General features: G+C 38.3%; 1 protein-coding gene across 4 annotated transcripts in view; it reads left to right on the top strand.

Moving 5' to 3' along the window:
• AP4E1 (adaptor related protein complex 4 subunit epsilon 1) overlaps window positions 1-22,455 on the top strand; it is an 80,574-nt gene that overhangs the window by 38,127 nt on the left and 19,992 nt on the right. For 3 of the 4 annotated variants that reach the window (XM_084894081.1, XM_084894080.1, XM_084894083.1), the window contains 5 exons: window positions 192-313; window positions 421-539; window positions 14,873-15,175; window positions 17,049-17,163; window positions 20,627-20,750. In XM_084894081.1, the coding sequence (XP_084750207.1) occupies window positions 192-313; window positions 421-539; window positions 14,873-15,175; window positions 17,049-17,163; window positions 20,627-20,750 (783 nt within the window). The remainder of the gene's footprint in view (window positions 1-191; window positions 314-420; window positions 540-14,872; window positions 15,176-17,048; window positions 17,164-20,626; window positions 20,751-22,455) is intronic. The other variant, XM_084894082.1, reaches the window with a different exon arrangement.

The raw sequence follows: 22,455 nt of genomic DNA, 5'->3' as shown, positions 1-22,455 counted from the left end.
CTGGTTTTTAAAGTTTATTCAATAAGATTTATTGAACACCTATTTTATATAAAACTGGAATATAGGACAATTTATTGGCAGAGGTTAAAGGTAAAAATGCCAAACTAGGATGAATTGGTTGTTTTTAAAAGGTTGATGCAGAAAGGATAATTTTACTAAGTGGCATTTGGAAGTGTACTTATTCTTAACACTGTGGACACATATGCTCCTGATAATGCATGGTTTATTCAGACAATGAATGCTGTGTTTTCAGTAGGAGGAGATGTGATGCATCCTGATATTCCCAATAACTTCCTGAGACTGCTAGCGGAAGGTTAGTAAACTATTGCATTCTGTAAAGTAAAAGACTTTTAAATTAAAAGTTTTTACTACAGAGTCCTTAGAGAGTTTAATGAAAATGATATATCAATTTCTTTGTAGGTTTTGATGATGAAACAGAAAATCAACAATTAAGGCTTTATGCAGTTCAGTCTTATCTCACTTTACTAGATGTGGAAAATGTGTTCTATCCACAGAGATTTCTTCAAGTTATGAGTTGGGTGAGCAAAGTACATTCAATCATAAATGTTTTTAAAATTAAATTTTTATAAAAGCAAATGCTAACAATATATTTCCTTCAGAAATCATTCAGTTCTATTCAGCTGACTCCTTCAGCTGTCAGTTCCCCACTAGCCCCAGTGGCCAGCTCCCTTCTATCACTTAACTATTTACTTGTCTGCTCATTCTCCCTGCTATCTCACTGTCTAGTCTTTTAAACATGGGTATTTGTTTAGATTTCTCTGTCTACAACACGTTTGTTGTGTTTCCTTTGTGAATCTATATTTGAATGTGTGAATACTCATGTAACGATGACATATTACAGCCAGTTAACAATGGCTGTAAAATAATGTTACCACAGACTTAATGCTTAAAACAACATAAATTTATTATCTCATGGTTTCTGTGGGTTAGGAGTATAGACATGGCTTACTGGGTTCTCTGCTTAGGGCCCCTTAGAGTTACAGTCAACGTATTGGCTGGGACTGCTGTCTCATCTGACATTTGACTGGTAAAGAGTCTACTTCCAAGCTCAGAAATCAGCTTCTTCGGCTGTAAAATTGTAGGTTCCTAGAATGACCTTTAGTTTCCTGCCATGTGGGCTTCCCAATATGGGTGTTTGCTTCATCAAAGCAGCAAGGGAAATCATCTCTTTGTAAGATGTAAGTCACAATTTTATGAAATTTAATCATATATAATCACATATATCCCATCATCTTTGTGTATTCCTTCTTATGCATATGGGTATTTATAGCGGAGATTTGGAGAAGTACAACTTTTGGGTCAAAGGATATGCACATTTTAATATTTTTAGTTTTGCCAAAGCTTAGCATGTTAACTTAAATTTTATCCAGACTTTTATTTAAGAATTTTAATTTTCTTATCTATGGGAAAGTTGAAAGACTAGTTATAACAGTACCACTATACTTTTCTTCTAGATTCCCAGTTATTATTTACTTATAGAAGAAGGGAGAGGGGGATAGAAACATCAGCAATGAGAGAGAATCATTGATCAGCTGCCTCCTGCTCGACCCCTACTGGGGATTGAACCTGAAACCCAGGCGTTTGCCCTGACGGGGAATTGAATTATGATCTGGTTCATGGGTTGATGCTCATCCACTGAGCCATACTGGGCAGGCATCCAACTTATTATTTTTTATTTATTTATTTATTTATTTATTTATTTATTTTTTAAATATATATTTTATTGATGTTTTTTACAGAGAGGAAAGGAGAGAGATAGAGAGATAGAAACATCAATGAGAGAGAAACATTGATCAGCAACCAAGGTACATGCCCTTGACCAGAATCGAGCCTGGGGCCCTTGAGTCCGCAGGCCGACGCTCTATCCACTGAGCCAAACTGGTTTCGGCCCAACTTATTATTTTTAATCATCTTTGCTTTATTTTATCAACTCTTATACCTATATCTAGGTCTACTTCTATATAGTTTGTTTTACTGGAGCATTTAAAATTGAGTTGTAGACATCATGACACTTGACCCATAAAAAATTGAACATGGATCTCGTAAGAATGACATTATTCTAGATCAGCGTTTTTCTTTTTTCTTTTTTTTTTTTTTTAAATCAATCTTTATTGTTCATATTATTACAAAGGTTCCTCATTTCTTCCCCCCTCCACCAGGTTCCCACCCCACCCTCCGCCCCCTCCCCATCCCCCATTGTCCTCATCCATAGGTGCACAGTTTATGTTCAGTCTCTTCCTCCCTCCCTTTCCCCGATAGTAAATCCCTTTTCAGATAGTAAATCTGTTACTTAGCATTTTCTCATATCAATAATACCTCCACATGCCCAATGATACACTTCACACAAAAGACATTTTCAAATAGGTCAACCAGCCTTATCCAGGCCCCACCCAAGGCACTCACAGATCAACACCCCAGCGCTATACTAACTCAACACATCCAGATCTAAGCCTTCATCACTTGATTCAGCAGACCCTCAAGTTCCCGCAAAAGTTTCCAGCCATGTCTGAGAGGCAGCCGTGGGCAGGTACAGGCGAGGAGTGAGCTGTTTCGGGCCTGGCTGCTCCGGGCCTGGCCTCTGTTGCTCTGGTTCGTTCCACAACCAGCTGCTCCGGGTCTGGTCACTGCCGCTCCCGACCTAGTTGCTCTGGACTTGGCTGTTGCTGCTACAGGCCTGGCCGCACCCGACCCGGCTGCTCTGGGCCCGGTTGCTCCGGTCCTGGCCGCTCCGGGCCTGGCCGCTCCCAGCCTGTCAGCCGCTGCTCCGGGCCTGGCCGCACAAGACCCGGCTGCTCCGGGCCTGACCGCTCCCAGCCTGGCAGCTGCTAGATCAGCGTTTTTCAACCGCTGTTCCGCGGCACACTAGTGTGCCGCGAGATGTTGCCTGGTGTGCCGTAGGTGCAGACAAGACAAGAATTTTATAATTTTTCACTATTTTGTTTACTTAATATTTCATAATAAAGTAATTATAAAATACTTTCTTTGTGTTTATTTGATTCCTATTCAAGAGAATTACTTTATATATAGTCAATATAGGCACAGAGTTAAATTTTTTAACATTTTCTAATGGTGGTGTGCCTCGTGATTTTTTTCATGAAACAAGTGTGCCTTTGCCCAAAAAAGGTTGAAAAACACTGTTCTAGATAATGATAAAACCATTATTATACCTAAAGAAATATTAATTTATTAATATCACCTAAGATACAGTTTTTATTCACAATCCAAAAAAAAAAAAGTCTCCTTAAGGCTGTTTTTCTGCTCTTTCCAATCCTACATCCAGTAAGAGTTTGCAAATTCTATTTTTTTTTTTTATATCCTTTTAGCCTTTTATAATGAGCCTCAGTTTCTTTTTGATTTCATGACATTGATTTTTTTTGGATGAATACTATTGAGTTGTAGAATGTCCACATTTTTGAATTTCTCGGATTATTTCTGGTTTTGTTAATCATTTTTAGCAAGACTTCTACATTGGCAATCATATGTACTTTCTACTGCATCATATCAGGATGCATGTAATTCCAGTTCCTTCAATTATTGGTGATTGTAAGTTTGTTTGGTGAAGACATTGACTTTCAGACTTCTCCATTGTCAAGGAGTGCTTTCTCTAGTAATTTATAACTAATGTGAGGTGATTCTGTGAGGCTCTATGAACATCTTTTCCTCAGCTCTCTTTCTCCAGTGCTTTTAGCATTGATAATCCTTACACTAAATTGGTTATTATATTTGGTTGCCATTTGTTTTTTTCCTCCATCAACGTGACATGTCAATTTATTTATTTATTTATTTATTCATTCATTCATTCATTCATTCATTCCATATATTTATTTATTTATTTATTTATTTTTTTATTTTTTTTTTCTTTTTATTTATTTATTTATTTATTTATTTATTTATTTTTTACATATTTTCTTGATTTTTTTTTTTATTGCCCCCCTCCCTCCCTCCCACACATCCCCTCCCTCCCCATAGTTTTATGTCCATTGGTTGTACTTATATGCATTTATACAAGTCCTTCGGTTGATCTATTATCTCCCCCTGATATCCCTACCCTCCCCACTGTAATTTGACAGTCTGCCTGTTGCTTTACTTTCTCTATATCTGTCTCTTGGTTCATCAGTTTATAAAGATCTTTATCATCCACCGATGTGTGAGGTCATGTGGTGTTTCTCTTTCGTTGATTGGCTTATTTCACTCAGCATGATGCTCTCCAATTCCATCCAGGTTGCTGCAAATGATGAGAATTCCTTCTTCTTTATGGCAGCATAGTATTCCATTGTGTAGATGTACCATAGTTTTTGGATCCAATCATCTGCTGACGGGCACCTAGGCTGTTTCCAAATTCTGGCTATTGTAGATTGTGCTGCTATGAACATAGGGGTGCATATATCCTTTCTGATTGGTGTTTCTAGTTTCTTGGGATATATTCCTAGAAGTGGGATTACTGGGTCAAATGGGAGTTCCATTTTCAGTTTTTTGAGGAAACTCCACACTGTTCTCCACAGTGGTTGCACCAGTCTGCATTCCCACCAGCAGTGCACGAGAGTTCCTTTTTCTCCGCAACCTCGCCAACACTTGTCGTTTGTTGATTTGTTGATGTTGGCCATTCTGACAGGTGTGAGATGGTACCGCATTGTTGTTTTGATTTGCACCTCTCGGATACTTAGTGACTTTGAGCATGTTTTCATGTGCCTTTTGGCCTTCCTTCTGTCTTCTTTTGAAAATATTCTGTTTAGGTCCATTGCCCATTTTTTAATTGGATCATTCATCTTCCTTTTATTTAGTTGTATAAGCTGTCTGTAAATGTTGGAGATTAAACCTTTATCAGTGGTAATATTTGCAAATATGATCTCCCACACCGTGGGCTTTCTTGTTGTTTTATTGATGGTTTCTTTTGCTGTAAAAAAGCTTTTTATTTTGAAGTAGTCCCATTTGTTTATTTTCTCTTTAGCTTCCATTGCCCTAGGGGCCGTATCAGTGAAGAAGTTATTTTGGCATACGTCTGAGATTTTGCTACCTGTGGATGCTTCTAGTATTTTTATGGTTTCCCGTCTGATGTTTAAGTCCTGTATCCATTTTGAGTTTATCCTTGTGAATGGTGTAAGTTGGTGATCTAGTTTCATTCTTTTGCATGTGTCTTTCCAATTTTCCCAACACCATTTATTGAAGAGACTGTCTTGACTCCATTGTATATTCGTGCCTCCTTTGTCAAATATTAATTGAGCATAGTGATTTGGGTTGATATCTGGGTTCTCAATTCTATTCCATTGATCTATTTGTCTGTTCTTGTGCCAGTACCAGGCTGTTTTGAGAACAGTGGCTTTGTAGTATAGTTTGAAGTCTGGTATTGAGATCCCTCCTACTTTACTCTTCTTTCTCAGAATCGCTGTGGCTATTCGGGGTCTTTTATTGTTCCAAATGAACTTTTGGAGAGTTCTTTCTAGGTCAGTGAAATATGTCGTTGGTATTTTAATGGGGAGTGCATTGAACCTATAGATTGCTTTAGGAAGTATGGACATTTTGATGATGTTGATCCTACCAATCCATGAACATGGTATGTTCTTCCATCTCCTTACATCTTCCTCTATCTCTTTTTTCAGTGTCGTGTAGTTTTCCGCAAATAGGTCCTTTATTTCTTTAGTTAAATTTATTCCTAGGTATCTTAATTTTTTTGGTGCGATGGTGAATGGAATTGCTTTTTTAGCCTCTGTTTCTGTAGTTTCACTGTTGGTGTATAGAAATGCCATGGATTTCTTGGCATTAATTTTATATCCTGCTACGTTGCCAAATTCATTTATTAAGTCAATTAGTTTTTTAATGGAGTCTTTTGGGTTTTTTATGTACAATATCATGTCATCTGCAAATAAGGATAACTTTACTTCTTCTTTTCCAATTTGGATGCCTTTTATTTCCTCCTCTTGTCTAATTGCAATGGCTAGTACTTCCAGAACTATGTCAAACAGGAGTGGCGAGAGTGGGCATCCCTGTCTTGTTCCTGTTCTTAGAGGGAATGGTTTTAGTTTTTGCCCATTGAGTATAATGTTGGCTGTGGGTTTATCATATATAGCTTTTATTATGTTGAGGTATGATCCTTGTACTCCCACTTTTTTAAGAGTTTTTAACAGGAAAGGGTGTTGGATTTTGTCAAATGCTTTTTCTGCGTCAATTGATATGACTATATGATTTTTATCTTTCAATTTGTTTATGTGATGTATCACGTTTATTGATTTGCGGATATTGTACCATCCTTGCATTCCTGGAATAAATCCTACTTGGTCATGGTGTATGATCTTTGTGATGTTCTTCTGGAGTCGATTTGCTAGAATTTTGTTGAGGATTTTGGCATCTATGTTCATGAGGGATATTGGCCTGTAATTTTCTTTCATTGAGTTGTCTTTATCTGGTTTTGGTATTAGGGTGATGTTGGCTTCATAGAAGGAGTTCGGAAGTGTTCCTTCCTCTTGGATTTTTTGGAATAGTCTGAGGAGGATAGGTTTTAGTTCTTCCTTGAATGTTTGGTAAAACTCTCCTGTGAAGCCATCTGGCCCTGGGCTTTTGTTTGCTGGAAGCTTTTTGATGACGGTTTCAATTTCTTCCCACGTCACTGGTCTATTGAGATTTTTAGATTCTTCCTGATTGAGTTTTGGCAGTTTGTATTTTTCTAGGAATATGTCCATTTCCTCCAGGTTGTTTAGTTTGTTGGAATAGAGTTGTTCGTAGTATTTTGTAACAATCTGTTGTATTTCGGTGGGGTCTGTTGTTATTTCACCTCTTTCATTTCTGATTTTGTTTATTTGGGTCCTCTCTCTTTGTTTCTTGGTTAGCCTGGCTAGAGGTCCATCAATCTTGTTTATCCTTTCGAAGAACCAGCTCTTGGTTTTGTTGATCTTATGTATTGTTTCTTTGGTCTCTATGTCATTTATCTGTGCTCTGATTTTTGTTATTTCCTTCCTTCTGCTTACACTGGGCTTTTCTTGTTGCTCTTTTTCTAACTCTTTGAGTTGTAGAGTTAGTTCATCTGTTACCATTTTTTCTAGTTTTTTGCAATAGGCTTGTAAGGATATGAACTTCCCTCTCAAAACTGCTTTTGCTGTGTCCCATAGATTTTGGATTGTTGTGTTTTCATTGTCATTTGTTGCCAGGATGTTTTTAATTTCTTCCTTGATTTCTCTGGTAACCCAGTCCTTGTTTAATAGCATGTTGTTTAGTCTCCATGTATTTGATTTCTTTGGATTATTTTTATTGTAATTAATTTCCAGTTTTATGCCACTATGGTCTGAGAAGATGCTTGATATGATTTCTATCTTCTTGAATTTGAATAGACTCTGCCTATGTCCCAAAATGTGGTCTATCTTTGAGAATGTCCCATGTGCACTTGAGAAGAATGTATATTCTGTGGCTTTGGGGTGGAATGTTCTAAAGATGTCAATTAATTCCATCTGGTCTAGTGAGTCGTTTAGGATTGATATTTCTTTGCTGCTTTTTTGTTTAGATGATTTGTCAAAGGGTGACAGTGGGGTATTAAAATCTCCTACTATGATTGTATTGCTATTAATCTCTCCCTTAATGTCCTCCAGCAGTTTTTTTATGTATTTGGGTGCTCCTGTATTGGGTGCATATATATTTACCAGGGTTATTTCTTCTTGTTGGATTGTACCCTTTAGTATTATGAAGTGACCTTCATTATCTCTTGTTATGTCCTTCACTCTGAGATCTAATTTGTCAGATATAAGTATTGCTACCCCAGCTTTTCTTTCCTTTCCATTTGCCTGGAAAACTTTTTTCCATCCCTTCACCCTCAGTCTGTGTGCATCTTTTTTTCTGAGGTGGGTTTCTTGTAGGCAACAGATGTAAGGGTCTTGTTTTCTTATCCAATCTGACACCCTATGTCTTTTGATTGGAGCATTTAATCCATTTACATTTAAGGTTATTATTGATAGGTACTCATTTGATGGCATTTTTATTCTATACCCATGTTCCTTCTTCAATTCCTATTTCTTTATTTTTACAGTAGACCCTTTAGCATTTCTTGCATTGCTGGTTTGGTGGAGATAAATTCCTTCAGTCTTTTTTTGTCTGTGAAGCTCCTGATTTCCCCTTCAATTTTGATTGATAGTCTTGCTGGGTACAGTATTCTTGGATTCAAACCCTTCCTTTGCATGACTTTGTATATTTCATCCCATTCCCTTCTGGCCTGATATGTTTCTGTTGAGAAATCAGTTGCTAGTCTGATGGGGGTTCCTTTGTAAGTAACTTTCTGTCTCTCTCTGGCTGCTTTTAAGATTCTTACTTTGTCGTTGTTGTTTGCCACTTTAATTATAATGTGCCTTGGCGTCTGTCTTCTGGGATTCATTTTGCTTGGGACTCTGCGAGCATCTTGGATTTGTGTGGGTTTTTTCTTCTCTATCTCAGGAAAGTTTTCTGTCATTATTTCTTGAAATACTTTTTCCACGTCTACCTCAGTTTCCTTTCCTTCTGGAACCCCTATTATTCGAATATTATTTTGTTTTGTAATGTCCCAAAGCTCCCGTAGGCTCTCCTCCTGCTTTTTAATCTTTTTTTCTAGAAGCTGCTCTAATTGGGTATTTTTTTCCATCTTGTCTTCTAGCTCACTGATGCGGTCTTCCGCTTCATCTAGTCTACTCTTGATGCTTTCTATTGAGTTCTTCATGGTAGCGATGTCATTTTTCATTTCTTCTTGGTTCTTCCTCAATTCCTGATGGTTCTTCCTCATTTCTTCTTGGTTATTGTCAAATTTCTCTTCCATTCTTTTTAGCCAACCAATAATCATTATTCTGAACTCTTGCTCTGGTAGGCTGCTTGCCTCTGGCTCGTTTACTTCCTTTTCTGGTGATGCCTGCTTTTCTTTCATTTGTGGGGTGTTTCTTTGTCTTCCCATGGTATCTCTTTTCAGGATGTCTGGTTATGTGGTGTTCTTTCTCTTGCGTTAATTTATAGGTGCAAAATACAACACTACCATGTACAACACGAGAGGCACTTAACAGGAATGTATTTACAATATTAATAACCTCTAATAAAGGTAACCCCTAGCGATAGGCAAATTAGGGTATAGGAGAGAAGGAAGGAAGGAAGGTAAAAATAAAATAAAGAAAAATTAAAAAAAAAAAAAAAGTCAAAGAAGAAATAAAGTAATGACAAAATGAAGTTAGAAAACAGGGAGAAAAAGAAGAGAGAGAGAGAAAGAGAGAGAGAGAGAGAGAGAGAGAGAGAGAGAGAGAGAGAGAGAGAAGAAGCAAACTAAAAAAATGGGAAACAAACTATATATATGTGGAGAAAATTGCCATAGATCAACCAGTGAGCCCAGCCAATGCCGGTAACAATACTTGGAGATTAATACAAACTACAATACAATATCCACTATTATTAAGTAAGGTTATGATATACAGAAGTCAAAGAAACAAACAAAAACAGAGGATTTAAAAAAAATTACAAAGCAACAATAACAACACTGGAATAAGCATAACAATTTCACTGAAAAGCACCAATATTCACAATAATCAACCTTCACTCAAACAATGAGAAAAGGATAGAAAGTAGAACCGTTTTTTTTTTTTTTTTTTTTTAACTAGTTAATATAGTGCAGAGAGTGATATTTATACACTTGTATCAGGGGTTGGAACTTAGATCTATGAGTATAGTGAGAGCTTTAGCAGGGGGTATACAGAAAGAATAGAGGAAAAACTAAAGCCGGAAAGGGATAGGATAAACTGGAGACTAAAAGGTTAAAGTTTAGTAAGAGAGTGATGGGGTAAAGGTCGAATTGAGATAGGGTTGAATGATGCTATAGTAGAGATTAAAATAGAATGAAGGTTACTCTCAATGTAAAATAAAGACGAAGTAAAATGGTACTGGGGAGGAAAAGAAAAAGAAAAAAAAATTGCAAAATAGCAGTAGTAATAGTGAAGATAGAGATTGAAAAATGTAATAATTGAAAAGGTAAAATCAAGTAAGGAAAAAAGAAAAAAAATCGTTTCTGAAGTAAAAGATGTAAAAAATGAAAATTAAATAAAAAATGTAAAAAATGAAAATAAAATAAAGAATAGTATAATTAGCATAAAATTGTCCAGTAGAGTTCAATCACTTCCTCTGTTATTGTATTTGGTATGCCTGGTTCTTGGATCAGAGAGTCTTGCAGTTCCCAGCTTTCCACTGCACCTCAGTTTTGTAAGGTAGTCCTTAATTTTAGGCAGGCTATATCTTAGTTATTTGTGTCCATTTATTTATTTTTGATTAATTAAAAGAAAAAGAAAAAGAAAAAAGAAAAAAAAAAAAAAAAAGGCAGTTTGTAGTTCAGCCCTTAGGTGTCAGTGTTACTGGTTTGACCTCCCAGACTTTGGTTGCTCTGGCCCTCTTTCTCTCTGGGGGCGGGCCCTCGCAGCTCTCCCGGGCTACAATATAGGCGGGGCCACGGCCGCTCTGGGGGCGGGGCCTCGCGGCGCTCCGGGCCGCGGTGCTCTGGGCCGCTCTGGGGCCGGGGCCTCACAGCGCTCCTGGTGGCGCGCTCAGGGCCGCTCTGGGGGCGGGGCCTCGCGGCGCTCCGGGCCGCGGTGCTCTGGGCCGCACTGGGGCCGGGGGCCTCGTGGCGCTCCGGGGCCGTGGAGCTCAGGGCCGCACTGGGGCCGGGCCTCGCGGCGCTCCTGGTGGCGCGCTCAGGGCCGCTCTGGGGGCGGGGCCTCGCTGGAGCAATGGCGCTATCGCAGCCTGAACTCTCAGCCTAGCCACGCAGACTCTGACCTTTCTGTGGGTGGTTGAAGAGCTTCCTTGAATCCACCCGCTTGCTCCGATCGGGGCGCCACAGGTGCTCGATGGACTCCTCGGCTGTGGGTTTTCCAGGCCTCAGAGAAGCTGCTCCCTTCCTGGTAGGGTGGCGCCGCCTTTGCGCTGAGCCCGGAGCTCCGGGAGAAGTCGGGAGTGCTGGCCGCTTGGTCAGGAAAAATTGTCCAGCGGACACTTCCTTACCTTCCTAGAGTGATCCGCTGCCCCTTAGCTGCTAATCAACATTCCCTGAGCGACTCAGATGTTGCTTCTATCTGTTTTGGGACCGGGGTCAGAACAAGTCCATCTGTTCGGTCGCCATCTTCAAGCTCCGCCCCCCCTTCTCCATTCCATATATTTAGAGTGTTTTTATTTCTTTCTACAGCATACAAATCCTGTACATGTTTTGTTAGATTTATACTTAAGTAATTCATTTTCTTTAGAGCAGTAGTAAATGTATTTTTAATTTTGGTTTCTATACGTTTGCTGCCTGGCAATCTAGAATTGTTTTTGTAGATTTCTTGAAACATTGTTAAGAATTTTTTCATTTCTGTTCATGAGGGATATTGGCCTGTAGTTTTCATATTTTTCTTCTCTGGTTTGGTATCAAGATTATGCTGGCTTCATAAAATGAGTTGAGGGTTTTCTTTCCTATTTTTTGGAAAGATTGTGTAGAAGAGAGTTGTTCAGTTTTTTAGTGTTTGGAAAATTTCCTGTTATCTTTTCTGTTACCGATTTCTAGTTTGATTCTATTGTCAGAGAAAATACTGTGTGATTTCAGTTCCTTTTAAATTTTTTGAGGTTTGTTTTACAGCCTGTGATATTGTCTGGGTTCTCTGGGTGTTTGAAAAGAATGGGCATTCTGCTGCTGTTGGGTGGTGTGTTCCATAAATGATGACTCAATTCTTTTGAAGATGATGTTGCGACAAGAGTGTTAAGATTGAACTAGTGGCCTCTGCTGACATTGTGAAGGGGTGGCCTTGTTATTGCTGAGCAATGGAAAGTGCTGGCTCTTGGGTGGGAACCTGGTGGAGGGGAGCAATGGAGGGAGAAGAAAAAATGAGGAACATTTGTAATAATATGAACAATAAAGATTTATTTTAAAAAAATAAAGTAAATGAAACAGTGGGAAAAAAAAAAAAAGGAAAGTGCTGGCTCTCCATAGGCTTCCCCTGACCGCCTCAGCAGAGAGGGGAAGGGCACCTCTTTATCCCTGGGTGGAGGTGATGTAGGCTTCCTGTGGGGCCTTCACGGACACAGCCACGGAGTGGGCCTCTGCAGCTTGGCGGGATGAAAGTCCTGAGCCCGCACTCGGCCTTCTCTGTCACCATCCTCGTGGGGGAGTTGTACCTCTTACAGCCTGGCAGGGGTTGAAGTCTTGGCCCTCCACTCTGCCTTTGCTGGTATGGGTAGGGCTGCAGTTTATTTTTTGTTTGTTTGTTTTTAAAGGTTTTAATTTTTAGCTCTAATTTTTTTTTTTATAATATATTTTATTGATTTTGTACAGAGAGGAAGGGAGAGAAATAGAGAGTTAGATACATCGATGAGAGAGAGTCATCGATCAGCTGCCTCTTGCACACCCCCTACTGGGGATATGCCCGAAACCAATATACATGACCTTGACCGGAATTGAACCCGGGACCCTTCAGTCCCCAAGCCTATGCTCTATCCATTGAGCCAAACTGGTTTCGGCATGGGCTGCAGTTTTTTTCTGTGTGGTGCTTAGCTGGAGTCCAAGTTTGTTGTCTTCCTGGCTATTTGGCTAGAAGGCAGGCTTTTCCTGGGACTTTTTTGTTTGAGCCCATTGGTTTTCCAGGTTGTTAGTTCTCTAGAATCCAGTCTGGGGTGTATAAGGCAACAGATAACTCACTGTATTGTTCCTTAGGTCCCAAGGTCCTTAGCAATTTGCCTTTTCTTCACCTTTCAGAGTCTTTTTACATGTGTTTTATTTGTAACATCAAGGGTTTTTAGGTGTATTTCATGGGAAGAATATGGGAAAAATGCTTCTACTCCATCTTCCTAGAAATATAAATTCACCAATTTTTGAACTGGGGTTTATGTTACCTGCTCTTCTAGAGAGGTAACCACTTTTATTAAATCACTCAAAAAATTACCTTACTACTTAAAGATTGAACTTAATGAGTTGTATTTCTTTTCTTTTCTTCTTCTTCTTTTTTTTTTTAATATTCTTTATTTCAGAGAGTAAGAGAGAGGTAGAAACATCAGTGATGAGAGAGATCCATTGATTGACTGCCTCCTGCACTCCTCCTATTGGGGATCGAGCCTGCATCCTAGGCATATGCCCTTGACCGGAACGGCGCCCAGGACCTTTCAGTCCACAGGCTGACGCTCTATCCACTGAGTAAACTGGTCAGGGCAATGAGTTGTATTTCTTCTTCCTCCTCTTGTTACTAAGCGATACATCTTCCCTTGACCGTCACCTCACCTCCTTCTTATTTCTTGCTAGTGCCAATATTACACCAATGACATGAAGATACTTAATAAAAGCTATTTAGGAAAGGTCTCAAACTTCATGGGTTGTCAGTTTATTAGTGATTTTTAGACCAGTAGGATTATATATCTCCTGGATAAGTTAGATGTAAGAAAAATGATGTGCAACATAGATCAGTGTTCTTCAAAGTTCTATGGATCATCTTCATCAGAATCAGCCGATGCTTGTTCCAAATGTGCAGTGCACATTATCACCACAGGCATACTATAGTGTTTGTAGGTTGGAATTTTTCTCACATTAGTTTGAGAGAGAATTTGAGAGCTTTCAGTAGTGTTCCTAATCAGGAATTGAAGAGCGTCTTCTGGAGAACTGGAATGAAGGGATTTGTACTCTTTCTCCCCCCCCTCCTTTTTTTTTTTATTAAAGTATTATTTGTGTACATATCTTACCATTGCCCCCCCTCTTATATATTCCCTCCCTCCCTAGAGTTTTGTGTCCATTGGTTGTACTTATATGCATGTATACAAGTCCTTTGGTTGATCTGTTGTCTCCCCCAGATCTCCCTACCCTCCCCACTGTAATTTGACAGTCTGCTTGTTGCTTTACTGTCTCTATATCTTTTGGTTCATCAGTTTATAATGTTCTTTATTATCCATAAATGAGTGAGGTCATGTGGTGTTTCTCTTTCACTGACTGGCTTATTTCACTCAACATGATGGTCTCCAATTCCATCCAGGTTGCTGCAAATGATGAGAATCCCTTCTTTTTTATGGCAGCATAGTATTCCATTGTGTAGATGTACCATAGTTTTTGAATCCAATCATCTGTTGACGGGCACCTAGACTGTTTCCAAATCCTAGCTATTGTAGATTGTGCTGCTATATGAACATAGGGGTACATATATCCTTTCTGATCGGTGTTTCTAGTTTCTTGGGATATAATCCTAGGAGTGGGATTACTGGGTCAAATGGGAGTTCCATTTTCAGTTTTTTGAGGAAACTCCACACTGTTCTCCACAGTGGTTGCACCAGTCTGCATTCCCACCAGCAGTGCACGAGGGTTCCTTTTTCTCTGCAACCTCGCCAACACTTGTCGTTTGTTGATTTGTTCATGTTGGCTATTCTGACAGGTGTGAGATGGTACCGCATTGTTGTTTTGAGGGATTTGTACTCTTTGACAATCTCTTTTAATATATCCGTGGATAGAGCCTAGAAATCTGTATTGTAATGAAACACTTCAGGTGATTCTTATGTATGCTAGCATATAAATACTTTATTGGAAAGTAATAACAGAATGTGAAAATGCTTGGAAAAACCAACAACCAAATGTGGAAGTTCAGAATAAGGCTAATTCATAAAGGTATCTATTTTGTATATTGTTAATGATCAAGATATAGAAAACATTTTTGTATTGAGTTCCAATCTTGGTATAATTTTGAACTAATATGTACAATTTAATCTCTAGCTAATGTTTTTTTTTTTTTTTTTTTTTTTTTTTTTTTTACTATGAGAATGTTTAATCTAGATTAAATTTACTTCAGCAATAGGCACTTTGTTTAGATTTCCAAGTATAGTTTGCTGTATAATGTGATATTTATATATAAACATCTCCTTGTTTTACTCATAGGTATTAGGCGAGTATTCCTACCTCATAGATAAGGAAACACCAGAAGAAGTTATAACCAAGCTCTACAAGTTACTTATGAATGACTCCATTTCTTCAGAAACAAAAGCCTGGCTAATTGCTGCTGTGACCAAGTTGACACCTCAGGCACAATCTTCTAACATTGTTGAGAGATTAATCCAGGAATTTACAGTATCTTTGGATACTTGTCTGAGACAACATGCATTTGAACTAAAGCATTTGCATGAGAATGCAGAACTTATGAAGAGTTTGCTTCCAGTTAATAAGAGTTGTGAAGACATGGTGGTAAGACATTTGTGTTCCACCTTTTTAAAAAATACATAATATTTAAACAATAATTTTTGCATTTGTGATATGTCAGGAATATATCAAAATATAGTTTCTGTAGGTTGGAATTTTTCTCACACTAGTATAAGAGAACTTGAGAGCTTCTGTGCAGTAGTGATCCTAAGTCAGGAATTGAAGAGTGTCTCTTCTGAAGAACTGCAGTGAAGGGATTTATATTCTGACAATCTCTTTGAATATATAACAATTCAAGAATTTTGATCTCCTTTGAACTCTAATATATTGTTTTATTATTCCTATCTTTTCTTTGAGAATGTAAAAGATAGTGCTCCATTTTATTTCGTCCACCCACTGTCTAAATTCTTTACCACTTTGGAACCTGCCACCAACCTTTCTCTCTCCCACCTCCTTTTAGCCACCGCCCCTTTTAACCCAATGCACTCAGTTACTGCTCCCCCTCTGAATTGGTACCAGTCTGTCCCTCAGATTGGTGTAAATCAGAAAACTTCCGAAAGGAAACCAGATTTGCTCACATTTTTATATGTTAGATGTCATTTAGTTGATAAAGAGAAGAGGATGGGCAGTATTCCCACTAATTCTGATTCAGATTTTCATGACTTGTATTAATTTTGAAGCTTTGTTCCTTTGTTCTCTCAATAGGTCCACAGAGGCAGAGGCCTTGCTTTAATATTTAGTAGACATTTCAGAGACATTCATTGAGATGATCAATAAATATGCTGCATATAAAATTAAACTAGGAAATAACCTCACTTCCTCTTTTCTCTAAGAATCTTAGTGAAACTAAACCTTTCCAAATTCAGAGTGTGACAAGCCACTTAAATGTTTGAGACTTATTTGTTCTAAATTATCAGCTGTTTGCATACATTGGGCTAAATCAGGAGAAGCTAGTTTCTTTCTGAGGTTATCACTGCTATCCTCTTGTGTATATCTCATTTTTCTTTCTCTTTTTACTTTTTCTCTTCTCCTTTTTCCCTTACTCATTCTCCATCTCTCTCTCTCTCTTTATTTAATCATTCTCTTATACTTTTCTATTCCTGTTGAAATTAGTTAAGAAATTTTCCATAGATTTTTGAAAAAGCATTTTCAGATAGAAAGGAATTGGATAGTTAAATCAAAGGCACTGTGGGAGGCCGAATAATGGCTCCATAGGAGGTTCACATCTCAGTCTCTGGAACCTGTGTGTATGTTACCTCACACGGTAAAAGGGACTTTGTAGATGTAATTAAGTTAAGGATTTTGTGATGGGGGAATTATCCTGGATTGTTCAAGTAGGCATGAGATAATCATAAGGGCTCTTAGGAAAGTGAGGCAAAAGTTCAGTGTAGAGAAGACAGAGTAGCTATAGAAACAGAGATCGAGGGATGTGGCCACAGCCAAGGAATGCTGGCAGCCCTCTAGAAGCTGGAGGAGACAAGGAACTTATTCTCCCCTGAAGCCTACGAAAGGAACGAGTGTTGTCAGCACCTTGTTTTTATCCCACAACAGCTGGAAACTAATACAGATTATAGCTCTAGTATATGACGTGTCTTATCCTCTGGTAAGTTACAAGTCTCATGGGGGCAGGAACTGTGTTTTCTTTTGTCTCTATCATGATGCCCTAATATACTGGGTACTCAAAAATGTATTCCTCAGCGCAGTGAAATTAGTAATCACTGCACATGACTTAGCTAAGTGTTTTGATTATGGATGTTTCAGAAAGCTACAGAGTTAGGTAGTACTTTTGGAATTGAATCTCTGCTTTTCACCTAAAAATGTTTTTAGGATATATGGACTGAAAGTACTTATGTGAACGTACAGTATACTGTTTTAGGGTAAATTTTTAATTCCTGATTTTTGCTTCAATTTAATATAGGTAGATGCTTCCTTGTCTTTTCTGGATAGTCATGTGGCTGAAGAACTCAGTCAGGGGGCAGCACCTTACAAACCTCACCACCAGCGGCAGGAGGAAAAGCTTTCCCAGGAAAAAGGTAATTTTTTATGAGTTTGTAGGCTAGGTTATAGGGGTGTCTTTTTTTTTTTTTCCTTAATGGAAAAAATATCCAAGGTTAAGGATTGATTTTGAGAGAGAGTGGAAGCGGGTAGGAGGGAAAGAGAAAGAGAGAAATATCAGTGTGAGAGAGACACATCCATGCGTTGCCTCTTGCATGCGCCCATTCTGGGGCTGGGGAACAAACCTGCAATCAGGTAATGCCCTTGACAAGGAGTTGAACCCGAGACTCTGTTGTGCAGGCCACCACGTCACCATTGAGCCAAACTGGCCAGGGTGGGACATCTTTTTTTATGCATGTAAGTAAATAATTGAGGGTATTTACTTCTATTTTTCCTCTTTAAATCTGTTGTGACTTGTTTACTCTGACTAGGTCTTTGGAAATCCAGGAAAAAACAGCCTAGAGCAGTGGTCGGCAAACTGTGGCTTGAGAGCCACATGCTGCCCTTTGGCCCCTTGAGTGTTGCTTTTCCACAAAATATCACGGCCTGGGCGAGTCTGTTTTAAAGAAGTGGTGTTAGAAGTTTAAGTTTAAAAAATTTGTCTTTCAAAAGAAATTTCAATCGTCGTACTGTTGATATTTGGCTCTGTTGACTAATGAGTTTGCCTACACTGGCCTACAGGTATTCCTAAAGTCATAGGCTTCATATACAGCAGTGCCTAAGATATGACAGCCACCCAGGAATTTCAAAAGACCTGGCAGGTGGAATTATCATGTTGGTCACTGTGATAGAGGGCTGACAGATAGTAGTGTGAGCATACCTGTGAAACAGTTTCAGGAAAAAACTGGTTCTGTGGACTAGTGAGTTTCATTTTCATTCTGTGCAGTCTTGTATATCTTAAGTGTGTTAGAACACTTCCTCTAACAAAATATGGGATGAGTGATGTTAGTAACAGCTAAGACAGGAAAGAATAACTTAAACTACATATAAGAAATGTAGCCTGTCAAGGAAAGATTTCTGTCATGATTTTAGTAAGGAGGAAATTATTTAATGATTTAAATCATTTAATGATTTTGTTGAGTACTTAATATTTTCCAGGCTCTGTGCTAAGGCATAGGAGTACAACTAAAGGGTTGATCCTAAAATGAGACCCAAAAGTATAAACACTAATAATAGGCATGATGTTATCTTTTTTTTAGAAGTATTTGTTCTTTTAAAATTTTTGTTTAGCACAGTGATACCCTGTATTGATGGAGTGTGTGTGTGTGTGTGTGTGTGTGGGTGTGGGTGTGGGTGTGGGTGTGTGGGTGTGGAGGGGTGGTAAATAAAATTTTGAGTTCTAATTGCCCAACCGGTGACTATAGTTCATATAGCCTTATGACATCCAGGGCAAGGAGTGAAAATCTGGTGTTCCAGAGTGGGAGATGTGGTCCATTTGCCATAATCCTTATTTTCAGCGTGTCTGGGCCATCAGCCTGCTATTACTACAATTCAGGGGTGGGTTAGGGAAGGGGAGATAGGACGAAGAGCCTAGTTCCTGGCACTGCCTGTCTCTATTCTTAAAATAAGCTAAGTGGCTGATATAAATGTAATAGATAGTCCTGGAATTCCCCAAACCAATGAATTCCTTTGCCAAGTACTTTTCCCCCCATAGAACATCATTATATAATAAATGGGTTAAGTTCTCAAATTAGGCTCTTCCCTTCTCTTCCAAAATCTAATATTTTTCAAAAATTTTCTAAGGTAAAATAAAAATTTCATGAGCTTAGGCTATCTGTTACATTATGGGGAGAGAAATCAGGTATAAGACAGGAAATAGCCCTCTCTCTATACCTTCTGTATCTAAATCTCTGAAAGCTTGGCTGTGTGTACACAAAGGCCTGTGGGTGTTCAGTGAAGTCAGCTTGATTCTGGTTATCACATCAACATTTGGAAACTGCTGACCTCGTCTGAACGCTCCACTTTATAAAGAAATAAAGGTCTAGTTCATATACCTATTTAATACCTGACCTACATCAAGAACTCAGCTCTCCTGATTATCAATTTGCCCATTACTTTTTTCTACTGCACATTGATTCCTCTTCTATATCATTCATTTAGCTAACGAACAAACATTTATTTGGCACTCTTTCGGTCAGGTACTTTGTCAGTAAGGGAGATTTCATACTGAGGGCTATGCTTCTTTGGAGGAGGCAATGTATTATAGTAGTTGAGAGTGAAACTCTGGAACCAAAGTGCCTGATTTCTCTCTCTTTTAACCCCCCCCCCCCCTTTCTTATCTGCCTGTATCATTTCCTATCTTTGTAATCTTGGGTAAGTCCATGGCAACCTCTTTGCCACAATTTCTTCATTTATAAAATGAGGATGTCCACATTAATATATTCTTAGGTACTTTTTATGATTTAAGAAGAAAAAAGATAAATGTGGCAGTTAGGAAATCAAATATACATAGTGGGACTTTGTACAAAGCAGAAGGGTATTGCTCTTTCCCATTAAAGAAATAAATAGCCAAGACCGTGGACTGAAAGGTCCCGGGTTCGATTCCGGTCAAGGGCATGTACCTTAGTTGCGGACACATCCCCAGTAGGGGGTGTGCAAGAGGCAGCTGATCGATGATTCTCATCGATGTTTCTAACTCTAGATCCCTCTCTCTTCCTCTCTGTAAAAAATCAATAAAAATATATTTAAAAAAAAAAAGATGTTTCTAACTATCCCTCTCTCTTCCTCTCTGTAAAAAATCAATAAAAATAAAAAAAAAAGAAAGAAATAGCCAGTGTAGGATTAATGTTGGCTTCATGAATATAGAAGAGGAAGGGAGGGAAGAAAGATGTCAAAGGAGTCTGGAAATGTTATCTCTTTTCTGGGTGGCCATGTACCTCGCTAAGAATTAAGGATGCTGTTTCTTAGAAAGAAGAGAATTTATTTTGGCATCTGCTCTACCACAATAACAGTATGAATTTTCATAGCTCTAATTGAATTCATTTGGGTATACAGGCTCAATGGAATGTGAACCTGAGTAAATCTGTTCTTCATCAGTAAGGGGGATTTCACATTGAGGGCTATGTCAGTATGTTTGGTACGGAAATGTGCCATTTTGTTAAGCAAAATACACTCATCTCTTCATTCATAGCTGCTTAAACATTTTTGCTTGAGAGCAGTAACTTTTCAGAAGATCTGGTTTATTAGCTATATTTCCTAATTGAATTTTTTTTTAGGTTCTAAGGGAGTTAAAATGATAAAAATGAAGTACTGTCTTTGATTAGTTAATAGTATGAAGACTGTAGTAGTATTAAATAAATCATAGCTGCTTTGTTGTTATTATTATAAATATTTGGTTAGATCATCTTCAAATTTCCTTCCAGTTTAAAAATTATCACTTTATTCTAGTCTTTAGGTATTTTTATTTCAGTAATGATGGTAACTTTGATAACTTTTGCCTTTTTAAAAATAATTTTGGCTTTGTTTTAAATATGAACCATTCTTATTGTTTTAAATTTCTAGTTCTCAATTTTGAACCATATGGACTCTCCTTTTCTTCATCTGGCTTTACTGGACGACAGTCTCCTGCTGGCATTTCTCTGGGTTCAGATATATCTGGAAACAGTGCAGAGACAGGGCTGAAAGAGTAAGTTCCTTTCTTATTAAAATTGAGAACATAGGAATATCTAAATGTCTTTAAATGTAGAGGGGTTCCTGAAAGCTAAATTCTGCTTGGGCTTTTGTTTCTACTTGCTCTCAAAGTGTTGATACGATACAGTGTGTCCTCATACTTTAAGAGAGTTTCCGCCCTCGCTGGTTTGGCTCAGTGGATGGAGCATCAGCCCATGGACTGAAGAGTCCCTGGTTCGATTCTGGCAAAGGGCACACACCTTGGTTGCAGGCTCTATCCTCGGCCTGGGTCAGGGCGCATGCGGGAGGCAATCATTCGATGTGTCTCTCTCACATAGATGTTTCTTTCTCTCTGTCTCTCTCCCTCTCTTCCATTCTCTCTCTCTTTTTTGAAAATATATTTTTAATGATTTCAGAGATAAAGGGAGAGGGAAAGAGATAGAAACATCAATGATGCCCTAGCTGGTTTGGCTCAGTGGATAGAGCGTCAGCCTGCAGACTAAAGAGTCCCAGGTTTGATTCCTGTCAAGGGCACATGCCCAGGTTGTGGGCTCGATCCCTAGGTTGAGGGATCTAGGGGAGGGGTGTGTATAGGAGGCAGCGAATCAGTGATTATTTCTTATCATTGATATTTCTATCTCTTTCTCCCTTCCTCTCTGAAATCAATACAAATATATTTTTAAAAAAAGAAAGAAACATCAATGATGAGAATTGTTGATCAGCTACCTCTTGCACACCCCTCTACTGGGGATAAAGCCCTTATCCCTGGCATGTGCCCTTGATTGAAATTGAACCTGGGACCCTTTAGTCTGTAGGCTGATGCTCTGTCCACTGAGCCATATTAGCTAGGGCTCTTCCACTCTCTTTAAAAATCAATGGAAAAATATCATTGAGTGAGGATTAACAGAAAAATAAATAAAAAAGAGAGTTTGCTTATTTCCAAGACAGCATAGGATGTATACAACCTTTACACATAGTAATGATGTGTGTGTTATTACTACATATTGTATAATATATATGTGTGTGTATAACATATTTAAAGAATTATATCATAACTTATATACCCAGGTGAATAGTGAGGATATAATTCTACATTTCTCATAATCAACTTTTCTTAACAATCTCATTGGAAGATTGACAGATATTGAGATGAACATAAAGTAAGGTGATTGACTTTACCTGAGGAAGCTGTGTGCTTTACTCAAAATGCTTTTAGAGTTTCTTTCCTTAAAAATTGGTGATGCAGATGTCTAAACGTCTTATGTGCAGCCAAATGGTAACCTTTTAAAGTAGGTTTTGATTTTGGAAATACAAATAAATTACTCTCAGAAAAATGATTAAATTAAATGAGATAATTATGTAAAGTGCCTCATATAGCTGAGTACATAGTGATTAATAAATGGTAGCTGTCATCATCATGATTATCCAAAAGCTGAGTTTATTAAATAAAATTTCTGATCAATCTGGATGACTTTGGTCGGTATTCTGTTGTGATATGAAGTAAATGAAAATGGCTTTCTTGTTTGTGTAGGAACTTTTTCTAAAAGAGTTCAAATGTTTTGAGTAATGGCAGCGTTGTTGGAATAAATGTGATAAAATCTCAAAGGTGATAACTTTCAAAGATGATATTTGAATTCTTAGTTTTCACATATTCATTAAGGAGTCATTCATCCTATGTAGTGTTCATCTTTGCATTTGCGGTCTTCCAGGGAGATGGTTGT

Source organism: Pipistrellus hanaki, assembly GCF_964339955.1.
Source record: "Pipistrellus hanaki genome assembly, chromosome: 1".
NCBI classification, from domain to species: Eukaryota; Metazoa; Chordata; class Mammalia; order Chiroptera; family Vespertilionidae; genus Pipistrellus; species Pipistrellus hanaki.
This window is presented reverse-complemented; position numbering and strand designations above follow the sequence as displayed.